Source organism: Salarias fasciatus, chromosome 1 (assembly GCF_902148845.1).
Source record: "Salarias fasciatus chromosome 1, fSalaFa1.1, whole genome shotgun sequence".
Classification (NCBI taxonomy): Eukaryota; Metazoa; Chordata; class Actinopteri; order Blenniiformes; family Blenniidae; genus Salarias; species Salarias fasciatus.
Genome location: NC_043745.1, coordinates 16,706,620 through 16,722,101, shown reverse-complemented (window position 1 = coordinate 16,722,101; position 15,482 = coordinate 16,706,620). Strand labels below are relative to the sequence as shown.

Here is a 15,482-nt window from a genome sequence, read left to right as displayed (position 1 = left end):
GAAAAGCTCATTAACACCTTTTTGTGTCTCTGCTTCCAGTGGCTGGATCCCAGCTGTTAGCATCGTAGTTAGCTTTGCTCAATTGCTGGAGGGCAATAGGAGTCGGAGCCGGACTGACGGAAGTGGACAAAGTACTCCTTCCAGTGGTCCAGGGGACGGCGTATTAGCACGTGAAGTAAATCTGAATGGTTGTGAAACATTTTGAAAGACGTGTTTTCTTTTCAACCCGTTAAAATAACGTTTTGATACATGCAGACCTGCGCATGCGCAGTGCTCCGTGGAAGGATATACCGAGCACAGCAGTAGCAGCCGGAAGGTGACTGTAAGTGGGCGCACTTTCATATACTTCTGCTCCTTCCGGCTGCTACTGCTGTGCTCTGGTATATCCTTCCACGGAGCACTGCGCATGCGCAGGTCTGCATGTATCAAAACGTTATTTTAACGGGTTGAAAAGAAAACACGTCTTTCAAAATGTTTCACAACCATTCGAATTTACTTCACGTGCTAATACGCCGTCCCCTGGACCACTGGAAGGAGTACTTTGCCCACTTCCGTCAGTCCGGCTCCGACTGCTATTGCCCTTCAGCAATTGAGCTAAGCTAACTACGATGCTAACAGCTGGGAACCAGCCACTGGAAGCAGAGACACAAAAAAGGTATTTTTGAGCTTGTCTCACTTTGTCAATGATAGGGAAAGGGCGTGGGTACAAAATCGTTCGAGTATTCCTTTAACTAAGTGCCCCCTTGGCTGTTTTTAACAAGAACCTGCTGAACTTGCCTCTGTACATCAACTGAACCACACCTCAGTGGGCTGGGAATTCAAGTAAACGGCAACACATGCTTAAAGTTTCCTCTGAGCCTGCCTCTTGTTTGTAGTGATTCGGTTTCTGACGAAGTCTCTTATATTTTGTACACTTCGCTGTGACAGCACAGGGTCTTCCGCCTGCTGGCACTGCCTGCACTCAGGTTTGGAGGCGAGTTTCCCCTCGGTAATGTGCTCTCCAAAATGTCGCATCACTGCTGCAACTTCAGCTTTGGACCACATCTTCTTTGGTAGTCTTCTTGCTTCACACTCCTGCCTGTCATTTTTTCCTGAAAGTACAGATTAAATAGAGAAATGAAAATTAATGGGAGGTGTGAAAACAATCAAAAGTTTAGTTGAGTTCATGCCACAGAAACTTATCAGAAGAGCTGCAGAACAACAAACATGAGCACAGGCTCTACATAGAGAGATGTAAGGGGCTGATGCAGAGCAGAATAGCTGCAGCTGAGTGAAGGAAGAGGTTGTAGTAATGACTGTATCTAGCCTAAGCTGTCATCAGGACTCACCACCAATAAGATATGGCTCAAGGTGATGTAGCCAGGATCCACTGGGAAATGACAAGAGGAGAGGAGGTGCTGGGCTGGTCCATTTTGATAGGCCATACCTGTTCTAAGGTAGCCAACACTGCCTGTTATTATTATCAATCATCTTATTCCAGTTCATAATCATTTCATTTTCATTTTATTTTATTAAACAGGGAAAGATTACACTTAAGATAATCAGGCCTGACTCAGTAACTAACTGATTTTCAGCAGGTCCCTGCTCTGCAGCAGACAAAACACACACTCAGACAGACAAACAAAAGCACTCATTTGCACAAAGGAGGTCATTCTGGTGGTGGCCATGCTCCCACTACTGATGGCTGCAGTGGTAGCCATCAGCCAGATGTTTCATTATAGTCTTTTTAAAGAGCCCTGTTGTATGGATTGTCCTCAAATTCAAGGGGAGCAGATTCCAGGATTCTGTGAGCTTATCCCATAGATCTTTTCTATCCTAAGATCTTTTCCCATAGTTGTTTTTAAACTGTGGTTTAGGTAAGAGTTCATTTGTAGTGGACCTGGTCCTTAGTCCTGAACCAGAGGTGAGCTTAGGAACCAGGGCAGACAGTGAGGCTGAAGGGCAGCTGTTCTGCAGAAGGTGATAGAGCTTCAGACCACATGGCTCAGAGTGTAGTCCTGGAAAGTCAAGGCCCCTGACAGTGACAGGGCTGTGCAATCATCCACACTGCTTATGGACCTGAGTATGCTAGATGGAGGAAGGCCAAGTAAAATGGAACATAAACTATAGGGTGGTGTTGAGGAGCTGAGGGTAAAAAAAAAAAAAAAAAAAAATCCATCCCCTGAATAAGGTGCTGCAAAATAACAGACTTATCTGTGGTGGAAAACTGCCATACAATGTCTTCTTGGTATCTATTAATTAATGGGTCTTACTGTACTCATACTTTTAATATTTTTCTCTGTCTCTACGTACTTTTAATGATGGAATGTTGAATGTTGGTATGTTGCTCACTTTTGTAACTCAAGTATCTATCTTTTCTTTTTTAGCATTAGTTGGAAGTATTAGTTATGAAATATACAAATACAGCTTATGTAACATTGTTGAAATAGTTTGCCTTATACTGGGTTTTATATTAGTCAAGGACAGTTTACCTTAAATACTTGGCCTACACTACACCTAAGCCTTCTGTACTGATATCTTATAATGCATTTTATGATGTTCATTTATTTTCTTGAATATTAAGTCACATACACACATCAAACACCAGCTTTTAATGTAATTTTGAGGTCCTTACTGAATGTAGAAATGGGTACAGACTGTATTGACTATTCAGGGTCTTACAACAGTTGTTGAATAATGGCTTACACAATAGGGCTGGAAAGGGTGACATAGCGGAAATGCAAAAACTGCAATGCATTGTGGGTTTAGCGGGCATTTGGGAAATGTGTCCACTCCGTTTACATAGCGAGACGCTGTAATCAATTCACAATGGCATAGACTAGCTGTGTGATTCTTTGCCACAAATGGTATCACGATAGGCACGGACAAGGGATTGAAGGGTTCAGATTTTTCTCCTTTCCAACATGGAAAAAACAAGGGCTTCGGGTCGCTGAGCTCACCAAGAAGCACCAAATGGCTTGGATATCAGCCATAAGATGACCTGAATATCACTCGACACATGTTGGTGTGTTCTCAACATTTTCATACTGGTAAGTTATAACTAAAGCATGTGTTAATGTTAACCCTCAGGGGTTATCAACTATTTTAGAGGTATTAAGTCACTACGTGAGTCAACATTTCCAAAGGCCTTAAAAGTGGTCTTACCTTCAGATGGTGTAGTCTCTCCCATCGAGGATGTCGCTTGCGAAAGTGTCTCTGTTAAAAACAAAACATGACTTTTGAACAGTGTCCCATGAACAGAAACCTTCTCCAAAGTTGTTGGCCGTCTGCTGAGAGACAGATCACTTACCGTGGTCCAGAGAGGCATGGGCCTGCTCCATGTCTGTGCCTCCTGATGACAGTCCCAGGCCTTCCTCATCTTCAGACTGGGTTTTTCTGGACTCAGTGCCGCTGTCCTCAGAGTCGGTGCCACTGTCCTTGGCTTCAGTGTCACTGAGTAGTATCTCGTCTAGGAAAAGGTTTGATTAATTCATTTATCGATTGACAGATAATGACAAGGTAGCAAAAGACAATGATAGATAGACTTAATAGCTAAAAAAAAAAGATAGAGATAGACAAGTAGATATATTGGTAGGTGGACAGATAAAGCTTGAAAAAGGTAAGACATTGGCAGGTACAGACAGAAAGACCGACAAATAGAGATGACAGGTTGGAAAATAGATTGACAGATATAACTAGAGAAAGACAGAAATAGAGACAGCTAGAAATAGAGATAGCTAGAAATAAAAGAGGTAGAAAGATAGAGATGGCTAGAAATAAAAACAGAAAGATAGGTAGAAAAAGGGTAAATAGGGATAGCTAGAGATAGAGACAAACAGATAAAGACAGCTAGAGATACAGATAGACATAGATAGGAAAAGAGAAACAGAGGGATAGTAAGAGAAAGGCAGACAGAGATAGTGATAAAAAGAGATACACACGCTTAGATTGAAGGTGAAAGAGCGGTAGAGAAAGATAGATGGAGATAGATGAGTACAGATAGATACACAGATACCTTCAACTTCAATTTCATCCAATGATTTTCCCTGCAGGCCAGAAAGATTGCCTTTCTCCATGGACAATAGTAGCTTGGAAATCTTGGCCAACTGTGTGGTTGGGACTGGTAGTCTATAGAAATCCCGATGGACACGGATATCATGTCCAAGGAAGTCTGCGACCTGATCAAGTTCATTTTTTTTCAAATTCAGGATTTGTGAGAGCGTGGCCACATGTTTTCGGAGCTGAGTTGACCGGAGGAGCTCTGGGTGCTTTGCTCCACACCGGTTTCCATAAAGGCGCAAACAGTCTTGTCCTCTGTAGTGGCTCTGAGCTTGGGGTCTTCCAAACAGGAAGACATTGTTGTCCAAGACACCACATTCCTTCCTTTTGCTTGTCAGTAGTGTCAGGGCGTCGACCATGCAAGGTGTGAGAAGAATGACCACCTTTCTTTCTCTTTTCCCAACAATTTCAACTCTGGTGAAATAGTTGCACAATTTCTGCTCCAGTTTTGACAGGGCCAAAGCAACATCTTCATGCAGCTTTGATCTGTCCCGATCCTCAAAACTTTTCAACAGCATTTTGGAAACTTCTCCAGCACGTCTCCGGTTGAATACAATGATCTGTGCTAAAGTAACTTTAGCAAGCTCAGCATAGTTTTTGGACGTGGCTTCCCCAACCAGGTTGGCAGCAGCACTGTCTGTAGTCTTCTGGAGGTACTGGTGGAGTGTTCGAACATCCTCAGTAAAGGGCAGGGTTGTTGGTTTATTGTACTTTGCACTACTCAGAGTGTTGAGGGCACCGTGGGAAACCAACTCACACCACTTGGAGGTGTAAAGTTTGCTGAATGTTTCAGCTGACTTGATAAGTGCTTCATCTTCGGCCATCAGGGCCCGGCAGTGAATGATATCACAGATTTTGTTAAGTGTGTGCCCCAACTTCAAAGCCAGACTTGGGGTGTGATAGGAGAGCTTTTCCTCATCAAACCCAGCAACTTTTTTGACTGCCCGAACAACAATCTGAAAGTTTGAAGGCTTTATAGCCTCCTCCAGGCTGTGTATCGAGAAGTCGTTGCGCAGACATACCAGTAGTCGTCCCACTTCTCGGAGCTTCTGACGTACATATTCGTGCTTCGTGGGGTCCTGTCCATGTCTATTGTAAAGGGACTGGGCAAAATGAACAACAGAAAGGTCGTTTCGCACAGCCATTCCAATCTCATCCAGTTTCATGGTGCTGAGAATCTTCCACATTCCACTTGAGAAGTGTTGACTGAATACCGTTTCTTGGGCTGTGGCTAAAGCCAGCACTCTTCTTCTCCCATGTTGTTCATCCAGGCCCTCATCTCCTGGCTTACAAGGACATCTTCTGACATGCCTCCACAGCTCTTTGCGGGTATACAGCCCTTGACAGTGCATACAGTGCACAAAGTTCCGAGCTACAGCAGTAGCTTTTGGTTTCCTTTTCACTTTCAACTGTCCTTTTTCACCTTGGAGTACGGTACAGTTATGTTTGAAGTTCCCCCTGTTTCGCATCTTTTCAAACAATATCTTGCGCTCCTTTGAGTGCTCAGGGAGGTAAAACGCATATGAAACCTCTGGATGTGACATATGTGTTTTGAGGTGACGAGTCAGTCTACTTTGTGGCTTTCCACAAATAAAGCAGTAGTTCCGGTTGGTCAAACTAAGATGTGTTGGAGTTGCATTATGTTTGCTCTTCACATGCTTCTTCGATGAGCCTTTGTTAGAAACGGCAGAGTCTGATGTTTCAGCAGCGGTGACATCCAAACCTCCCACAGTTGAGTCTGACGTTTCAGTAGCAGTGACATCCAAAGCTCCAACAGTTGAGTCTGACGTTTCAGTAGCAGTGACATCCAAACCTCCAACAGTTGAGTCTGACGTTTCAGTAGCAGTGACATCCAAAGCTCCAGCCCGACATTCTGACGTATCAGCTGTAACTGGAATACATGTGTCCATAATGTCCTTTGTGCATTTACTGTGTGACGCTGGTTTTCCTCGACTCAGTCGGGCTTTTGACTCAGTCACCACAGACGCGCTTGAATCTGAATCATCATCTGACTCTGTTTCTGGTACATATTCACTTCCAGAGCTGTACTGTTCATCAAGGTCTGCCTTTTGATCTTGATCTTTCACCCGTCTGTAGCAGCACTGATGCCAGATTCTGTGACAGGCTGTGAAAGATTTGGAAAAGTCAAATTAAAATTGTCCATGTACAAAAGAATAGTAACAACACAGCAGCTGTCTTTTATCTCTTTGCAAAATAATATCGTCTTTCACGTCATCTAAGAGGGGTGTTATGAGTTAAATAGTTCTGCCTTGGGTTGGGCGGTATGAACAAAATCTTATATCACGGTAACGGTATATATCACGGTATGTATTTTTCGCCTGTAAACTCAAATAATTGCTTAAAAATAACCAAACTGTCACATTTGTTCATTTTCCTCTTAATTTTTAAACTCCAGTTTATATAACTTGAATTATAAAAAAAAAAAAAATCACAACTTGAAAGAAAAAAAGACCTGAGTTTTTAGCGTCACTCCCGGAGCCACTAGTCTCTGCGTCCGCCCTTATGGCTACCACCCCTCCTGGATACGCTGGTGTTGTTCGCGAGCGCACCCTGTGCTTATCTGACCAATGAAACGCAGCGAACAAACCCCGCACGACGTCGGGACACGCTGTGAAAATGCACAAATGCACCCAAACAATTGCGCTCCGGCTGTCCTGTTAGCGAGTGCAGACGACTCTACACTGACTCAAGAGAGCTGCAGCAGACATCTGCTCTCTCTCTGGTATAAACGGTATGGCAAAATTTCAACCGGTACACACTTTTACACCGTCAAACAGTATTATACCGTCATACCACCCAGCCCTAGTTCTGCCATGGCAAATAAACAGTATATGGTCCTCAAAGCAGGTGGTTCAGCTTCAAATCTGCACTTGGATCCATTTACACCATGTCTCTCTTTCTGGTCTTTCTGACTCTATCCACTAAATTTGAACAACAACCATGGATTTAGCTAATATCTTACCTTTGCACTTGAACCCTATCCATCGCAAAGGAGACAGTGGTCCCAGGCAATGAATGCACTTGTCCATGGCAGACATCGTTATGCACTGAAGAACATGTTTAAGACACTGCAAAAATAAAAAAAAAATAAAAAAAATTCAGAATAAGTGTGATTTTGAATGCAAAGTATCCTATAAGTAAGTCTATGTACCAAAATAATTTAAGGTGACTGCAAACACTTAAATGACTTAGATACAGTTGCAGGAAAAAGTATGTGAACCCTTTAAGATTACTTGGATTTCTGCATAAAATGGTCAAAAAGTATGTTCTGATCTTCATCTAAGTCAAATCACTAGACAAACCCAGTCTGCTTAAACTAGTACAGCACAAAAAATTATAAGTTTATAAGCTTTCTATCCCCAGTCAGAGGTGACACAGAAATTACCACAGATCAGAAATACCTGTCCAGGGTCTGTGGCACCAGAAGCTCTCAGAGAGGACATGTCCACATCAGGAGGCTGTAAAGAGAAAGGAAATTCATATGTACTCAGGTCATTTCTTCCTTTGTTTCTTTTCAACACAGCTGTACACTTAAAGGAATACTCCAAAGATTTTTGACCCACGCCCTTTCCCTATCATTGACAGAGTTAGACAAGCTCATAAATACCTTTTTTGTGTCTCTGCATCCAGTGGCTGGCTCCCAGCTGTTAGCATCATAGTTAGATTAGCTCAATTGCTGGAAGTCAATAGGGAACAGAGCCGGACTGACGAAAGTGGGCAAAACACTCCTTCCAGTGGTCCAGGGGACGGCGTATTAGCAGGTGAAGTAAATCCGAATGGTTACAAAACATTCTAAAAGACGAGTTTTCTTTTCAATCCGTTAAAATAACGTTTTGATACACACAGACCTGCGCATGCGCAGTGCTCCGCGGAAGGATATACCGGCGCACAGCAGCCTCCTGCTGTTCCCTATTGACTTCCAGCAATTGAGCTAATCTAACTACGATGCTAACAGCTGGGAACCAGTCACTGGACGAAGAGACACAAAAAAGGTATTTATGAGCTTGTCTAACTTTGTCAATGATAGGGATAGGGCGTGGGTCCAAAGTCTTCGGAGTATTCAGTAACAACAGATTGACAAGATCTACTGGACTTCAAAACAAGTGTTCTTTAAATACCACATGCAGACAAGACCCTCTGTGTGTTTAGTCCATGTCAGATGCATTCAGGTAGTTCTTCTTTTGATGTGCACACACAGAGGAAAGTGTGACTCTAAAACCTACTAATGTATATATTGTAAAGGTCCTCATGAACCACCATAAACTCAGGTGACAACACACTCAGTTGTGTGTGACATCAGCCTTACACACGAGTTTAAGATTCTAAAAGTTTTCAGGGAATATGTCAATATAAACCACATGTACATAGATACCACCATATACTCAGGTAGCTGTACACACACACACACAGATGTGAGTGTGACTCTCAAACTTATTAATGTATCTCTTTTAGATGTCCACATTAACCACCACCTGGTCAGAAGACTACACACACACACACACACACACACTCAGTGGCAAGAGTGAATTTCAGAAATGTGTCAGTACAAACCTGTTTAGACCACCATAGACCACAAGCACACTAAAGTTAAAAAAAGACCTTCTTGGCAAATCCATGTTCATGCTTATCAAATACTGAAACAACCACACCCTTGCTCAGATGCGAGTGTGACTTCAGAACAGCGAAAATCCTCCTATTAACCTGTTCCTACTATCAAATCAATTCAGGGGAAGCTACACAAATACATACTGACACATGGCAGAATAAGTAGACCGACTGTAAATAACATTTAAGATCACAAAACGTGAATTACCTTTTCAAAACTGGGTTGCAGCCCAAGCACTGGACTCTGGTCACTTTGGCTCACAGGCAATGGGGAGTCCTGTCTGTCCACGGAGCACTGAAAACAGTGACAAAAGGCATATGAGGGCAATCAAACTCAAAAGACAATTTCATACTTTGGTGGAAAAAAAAACCCACTAAACTTCCAGGAAACAGCGAGAGGTGAGCAATCATCAACCAGGCAGAGGTGACACAGAAATGACCACAGATCAGACATACCTGTCCAGGGTCTGTGGCACCAGAAGCTCTCGGAGAGGACATGTCCACATCAGGAGGCTGTAAAGAGAAAAGACATTCATATCAACTCAGGTCATTTCTTCCTTTAGACGTTTGTTTTCAACACAGCTGTACACTTAACAACAGATTGACAAGATCTACTGGACTTCAAAACAAGTTTTCTTTAAATACCACATGCAGACAAGACCCTCTGTGTGTTTAGTCCATGTCAGATGCATTCAGGTAGTTCTTCTTTTGATGTGCACACACAGAGGAAAGTGTGACTCTAAAACCTACTAATGTATATATTGTAAAGGTCCTCATGAACCACCATAAACTCAGGTGACAACACACTCAGTTGTGTGTGACATCAGCCTTACACACGAGTTTAAGATTCTAAAAGTTTTCAGGGAATATGTCAATATAAACCACATGTACATAGATACCACCATATACTCAGGTAGCTGTACACACACACACACACACAAATGTGAGTCTGACTCTAAAACTATTAATGTATCTCTTTTAGATGTCCACATTAACCACCACCTGGTCAGAAGACTATACACACACACACACACACTCAGTAGCAAGAGTGAATTTCAGAAATGTGTCAGTACAAACCTGTTTAGACCACCATAGACCACAAGCACACTAAAGTTAAAAAAAGACCTTCTTGGCAAATCCATGTTCATGCTTATCAAATACTGAAACAACCACACCCTTGCTCAGATGCGAGTGTGACTTCAGAACAGCGAAAATCCTCCAATTAACCTGTTCCTACTATCAAATCAATTCAGGAAGCTACACAAATACATACTGACACATGGCAGAATAAGTAGATTGACTATAAATAACATTTAAGATCACAAAACGTGAATTACCTTTTCAAAACTGGGTTGCAGCCCAAGCACTGGACTCTGGTCACTTTGGCTCACAGGCAATGGGGAGTCCTGTCTGTCCACCGAGCACTGAAAACAGTGACAAAAGGCATATGAGGGCAATCAAACTCAAAAGACAATTTCATACTTACGGTGCATTCACACCGGAGGCGTTGCAAGCGTCACGGGCATCACTGACGCCTCAAACTTGACGCGTGTAAAGTGTGGAATTCGACGCGTGTTGTTTTACACACGACGCTTGCAACGCTCGCGACGCGCGCCAGCTCACTGGCGGGAGTGGGAGGAGCTTCTGTGTCCTGTCTTCATGTTGACAATGGTGGATCCTATCGAGACACTGGCTCGGCTTTATTTAATAAAGAAAGCCAGAAAACGGCGTCGTCAGGTGCCTGTGCGACATCGTTGGGTTCATCCCATCCTGCAGCGGCGTTCGCAATTTGGTGAATTTCACCATTTGCTCCAGGAGCTGCGTGAGGATGAGGTTCGCTTTCAGCGGTACTTCCGCGTCTCCCGGGCCCAGTTTGACGACCTTCTGGCCCGCATCAGAGCTCGGAGTGCTCGTCTGTGATTGGATGATGCTCCGCATTGACGCTTCAAAAGTTCAATTTTCCCAACTTCAGGCGATGAAGCCTGCGACGCGCGTCGCCAACGCTCGAAAAGCGACAATCGAAAAGCGCCTGACATGCGTTAGGTCCGTTGAAGCTCGTCCACCATAGACTTTGAATGTAAAAGCAACGCCCGTGACGCTTGCAACGCGTCTGGTGTGAACGCACCATTAGGTGAAAAAAATCCCACTAAACTTGCAGGAAACAGCGAGAGGTGAGCAATCATCAACCAGGCAGAGGTGACACAGAAATGACCACAGATCAGACATACCTGTCCAGGGTCTGTGGCACCAGAAGCTCTCGGAGAGGACATGTCCACATCAGGAGGCTGTAAAGAGAAAAGACATTCATATCAACTCAGGTCATTTCTTCTTTTAGACGTTTGTTTTCAACACAGCTGTACACTTAACAACAGATTGACAAGATCTACTGGACTTCAAAACAAGTTTTCTTTAAATACCACATGCAGACAAGACCCTCTGTGTGTTTAGTCCATGTCAGATGCATTCAGGTAGTTCTTGTTTTGATGTGCACACACAGAGGAAAGTGTGACTCTAAAACCTACTAATGTATATATTGTAAAGGTCCTCATGAACCACCATAAACTCAGGTGACAACACACTCAGTTGTGTGTGACATCAGCCTTACACACGAGTTTAAGATTCTAAAAGTTTTCAGGGAATATGTCAATATAAACCACATGTACATAGATACCACCATATACTCAGGTAGCTGTACACACACACACACACAAATGTGAGTCTGACTCTAAAACTATTAATGTATCTCTTTTAGATGTCCACATTAACCACCACCTGGTCAGAAGACTACACACACACACACACACACACACTCAGTGGCAAGAGTGAATTTCAGAAATGTGTCAGTACAAACCTGTTTAGACCACCATAGACCACAAGCACACTAAAGTTAAAAAAAGACCTTCTTGGCAAATCCATGTTCATGCTTATCAAATACTGAAACAACCACACCCTTGCTCAGATGCGAGTGTGACTTCAGAACAGCGAAAATCCTCCTATTAACCTGTTCCTACTATCAAATCAATTCAGGGGAAGCTACACAAATACATACTGACACATGGCAGAATAAGTAGACTGACTGTAAATAACATTTAAGATCACAAAACGTGAATTACCTTTTCAAAACTGGGTTGCAGCCCAAGCACTGGACTCTGGTCACTTTGGCTCACAGGCAATGGGGAGTCCTGTCTGTCCACGGAGCACTGAAAACAGTGACAAAAGGCATATGAGGGCAATCAAACTCAAAAGACAATTTCATACTTTGGTGGAAAAAAAACCCACTAAACTTCCAGGAAACAGCGAGAGGTGAGCAATCATCAACCAGGCAGAGGTGACACAGAAATGACCACAGATCAGACATACCTGTCCAGGGTCTGTGGCACCAGAAGCTCTCGGAGAGGACATGTCCACATCAGGAGGCTGTAAAGAGAAAAGACATTCATATCAACTCAGGTCATTTCTTCTTTTAGACGTTTGTTTTCAACACAGCTGTACACTTAACAACAGATTGACAAGATCTACTGGACTTCAAAACAAGTTTTCTTTAAATACCACATGCAGACAAGACCCTCTGTGTGTTTAGTCCATGTCAGATGCATTCAGGTAGTTCTTGTTTTGATGTGCACACACAGAGGAAAGTGTGACTCTAAAACCTACTAATGTATATATTGTAAAGGTCCTCATGAACCACCATAAACTCAGGTGACAACACACTCAGTTGTGTGTGACATCAGCCTTACACACGAGTTTAAGATTCTAAAAGTTTTCAGGGAATATGTCAATATAAACCACATGTACATAGATACCACCATATACTCAGGTAGCTGTACACACACACACACACAAATGTGAGTCTGACTCTAAAACTATTAATGTATCTCTTTTAGATGTCCACATTAACCACCACCTGGTCAGAAGACTATACACACACACTCAGTGGCAAGAGTGAATTTCAGAAATGTGTCAGTACAAACCTGTTTAGACCACCATAGACCACAAGCACACTAAAGTTAAAAAAAGACCTTCTTGGCAAATCCATGTTCATGCTTATCAAATACTGAAACAACCACACCCTTGCTCAGATGCGAGTGTGACTTCAGAACAGCGAAAATCCTCCTATTAACCTGTTCCTACTATCAAATCAATTCAGGAAGCTACACAAATACATACTGACACATGGCAGATTAAGTAGACTGACTGTAAATAACATTTAAGATCACAAAACGTGAATTACCTTTTCAAAACTGGGTTGCAGCCCAAGCACTGGACTCTGGTCACTTTGGCTCACAGGCAATGGGGAGTCCTGTCTGTCCACGGAGCACTGAAAACAGTGACAAAAGGCATATGAGGGCAATCAAACTCAAAAGACAATTTCATACTTTGGTGGGAAAAAAACCCACTAAACTTCCAGGAAACAGCGAGAGGTGAGCAATCATCAACCAGGCAGAGGTGACACAGAAATGACCACAGATCAGACATACCTGTCCAGGGTCTGTGGCACCAGAAGCTCTCGGAGAGGACATGTCCACATCAGGAGGCTGTAAAGAGAAAAGACATTCATATCAACTCAGGTCATTTCTTACTTTAGACCAGGGTTCTCCAATTCCAGTCCTGGAGGGCCGCAGACCTGCATGTTTTCCATGTCTCCCTGCTTCAACACACCTGAATTTCATGAAGGTTCGTCACCATGTTCAGCAGAAAGCCTGATAACGAGCCTTATTGCAATCAGCTGTGTTGAAGCAGGGAGACATGGAAAACATACATGGCTGCGGCCCTCCAGGACTGGAATCGGAGAACCCTGCTTTAGACGTTTCTTTTCAACACAGCTGTACACTTAACATCAGACTGACAAGATCTATTGGACTTCAAAACAAGTTTTTTTAAATACCATATTCAGATATGATATTGATTTAGAAAATAAAGTAAGCCTGCAGCCAATGCAAAGTATTGAAAGAAGGAACAATGGTCACTTAAGACTTCTGGCCTAATTCTTGATAAAATGGCATCCTAAGTGAAATCAGTATTTTTTTCATCTAAACTGCATTTCCTTGTTGGCAATTATCAGTTTCAGAACATGAAAATATGATCACCTTGCTTCTCCAAGGCCAGTCTGAGTCCCCATAATTATATGTGATCTCCTCTCCTGGGTCGATGTCCCGTGTGGCAAACAGACAGAGATGGGGCTTTCCTTCCATATTCAAATACTTCATTTTGGCATTTGGGTTGATATGGTCGTCATTGACTAGCCTTCCGATTGATCCATCTTCTTTTGCTGCATCAATGCTTCAAAAGGAAAATATGAGGTTAATATTATATGCTTGCATGTGCACATTTTCCTGATTCAAAAAAAATTTGGGTTTGGACTATCAAAAGCAATGTGTCACTTCTCTATGATTAAACTTAGCATGGACTTTTAACACTCACCACCACAGTTTCCCATCAAAGCGAAACTCGAACAAGAAGGCCTTGAGGTTTTTGTGGTAAACTCGTTGTCTCCTCTCACATTCTTGTTTGCTGATAAGTTCGCCACGATACTCCATCAGGAAGTCTCCCTTTTCAAATGAAGTGGAAGCGAAGACACCCCGCCCTAATCAAGACATAAGTAACAAGATAAAAGTCAGGAAATACAATAAACGTTTGACTAATTTCCATTGTTAGATTTAGCTCACCTTTAAAAGAACTGATGCACTTGACATCAAGTCCCTCTTTGTCTTTTCCAGACTCAATGTAAAACAATGCTTCATCTTTTGGCTTTAAACGCCTCCGCCTTGGCATTGTCCTCTTCAGAGTCAGTCTATTTGCCAAACACAAAGTCATGGTTATTACAACTGCTTGCAAGACAGGTAGCGAAAGACATGACTGTAAAAGCCCACAGAAAACAGGAATTTAAATCTGACATCCTGAAAGACCCGTAAACTAAGCAAGTTACATTATATTAAAGCATTATGAGATCAAGCACAACTTGTTCATACTTAAGTTCTGTTTATATTATTAATAATTCAACACAAGTTATGGTATTTGGAATTTTATGCAAGGTTCAGTACTTTTTCTAAGTATCAAGCTGTAAATGTCTCTTGATTGACATTCAGTAGAAAAGTAAAGTCAAAGGTAAAAACACCTACTGTTATAAACAGCTCTCAATAATAATTCTGACACAGCTGTAGTCATTTTCAGAGTAAAAATGATGAATGTATCAGTCTAATAACGCCAAACGTTACACTACTTTATGTCTCATGTTAGTCTTTTGTTTTTTTATTTAACCAATGGACCACAGGTCATAAACCTGAAACACAATCAAATAAATAAACCATCACAATATATTCTTTCAATGTCATCATTATTCACACAAAGACAGATTGCATTACCACTCTAAATAACAGTCGGCTGAAATCACTCAAAACTACATTCCCCATAATGCTTTACGCCTACTGGGCATGCGCAGTTCGAGCCTACAACCACGCGTCTCCACGTAAACAAACTGCCTCACGTGCTTACAAAGTAGATAAACATCACAAGACTGCAGCACAACACTCTACAATAGACTGAAACTGTACACCATGCTGCTGCCATTGCTGTTAGTTGCTGAGCGATGGTAACAAATAAGTTTGGACACGCGTTAGCATCGCTAGCCGAATGCTAAACACCATTTTTGTCTCATATCAACTCCTGCAAACTTATTCTCCGTCTGAACAACCTCATCCTCGGTGCGCTTTGGTTAAACAAATGTACTTCATCATTACAAGAGTCAAATCCACGCACTTCACCTGTTCTCCCACCTGACGCAGCTGATCCGGTGATCACAGCACGCACCGGCGGAAGAA

General features: G+C 42.5%; 1 protein-coding gene across 1 annotated transcript; it reads right to left on the bottom strand.

Moving 5' to 3' along the window:
• Nucleotides 1–347: 347 nt before the first annotated feature.
• On the bottom strand, nt 348–13,856 carry LOC115390442 (uncharacterized). Its single transcript, XM_030094320.1, has 14 exons — nt 13,752–13,856; nt 13,143–13,199; nt 12,896–12,982; nt 12,025–12,081; nt 11,778–11,864; nt 10,893–10,949; nt 10,002–10,088; nt 9,121–9,177; nt 8,873–8,959; nt 7,461–7,517; nt 3,995–5,141; nt 3,290–3,448; nt 3,145–3,195; nt 348–1,091 (listed from the first exon to the last, which is right to left on the bottom strand). Exons 1-14 carry the CDS (start codon nt 13,854–13,856, stop codon nt 841–843), a joined length of 2,346 nt encoding a protein of 781 aa, XP_029950180.1. The 3' UTR covers nt 348–840.
• Between the last annotated feature and the right edge of the window lie 1,626 nt (nt 13,857–15,482).

Excerpts from the sequence above, each read along its gene's own strand:
- LOC115390442 (XM_030094320.1), bottom strand. The coding sequence starts at position 13,856 with ATGGAAGGAAAGCCCCATCTCTGTCTGTTTGCCACACGGGACATCGAC. Across the intron at positions 13,200-13,751 it reads ACTGGCCTTGGAGAAGCAAG|CCTCCTGATGTGGACATGTC; the intron begins GTGATCATATTT and ends TTCTCTTTACAG. Across the intron at positions 8,960-9,120 it reads GTGCCACAGACCCTGGACAG|TGCTCCGTGGACAGACAGGA; the intron begins GTATGTCTGATC and ends CACTGTTTTCAG.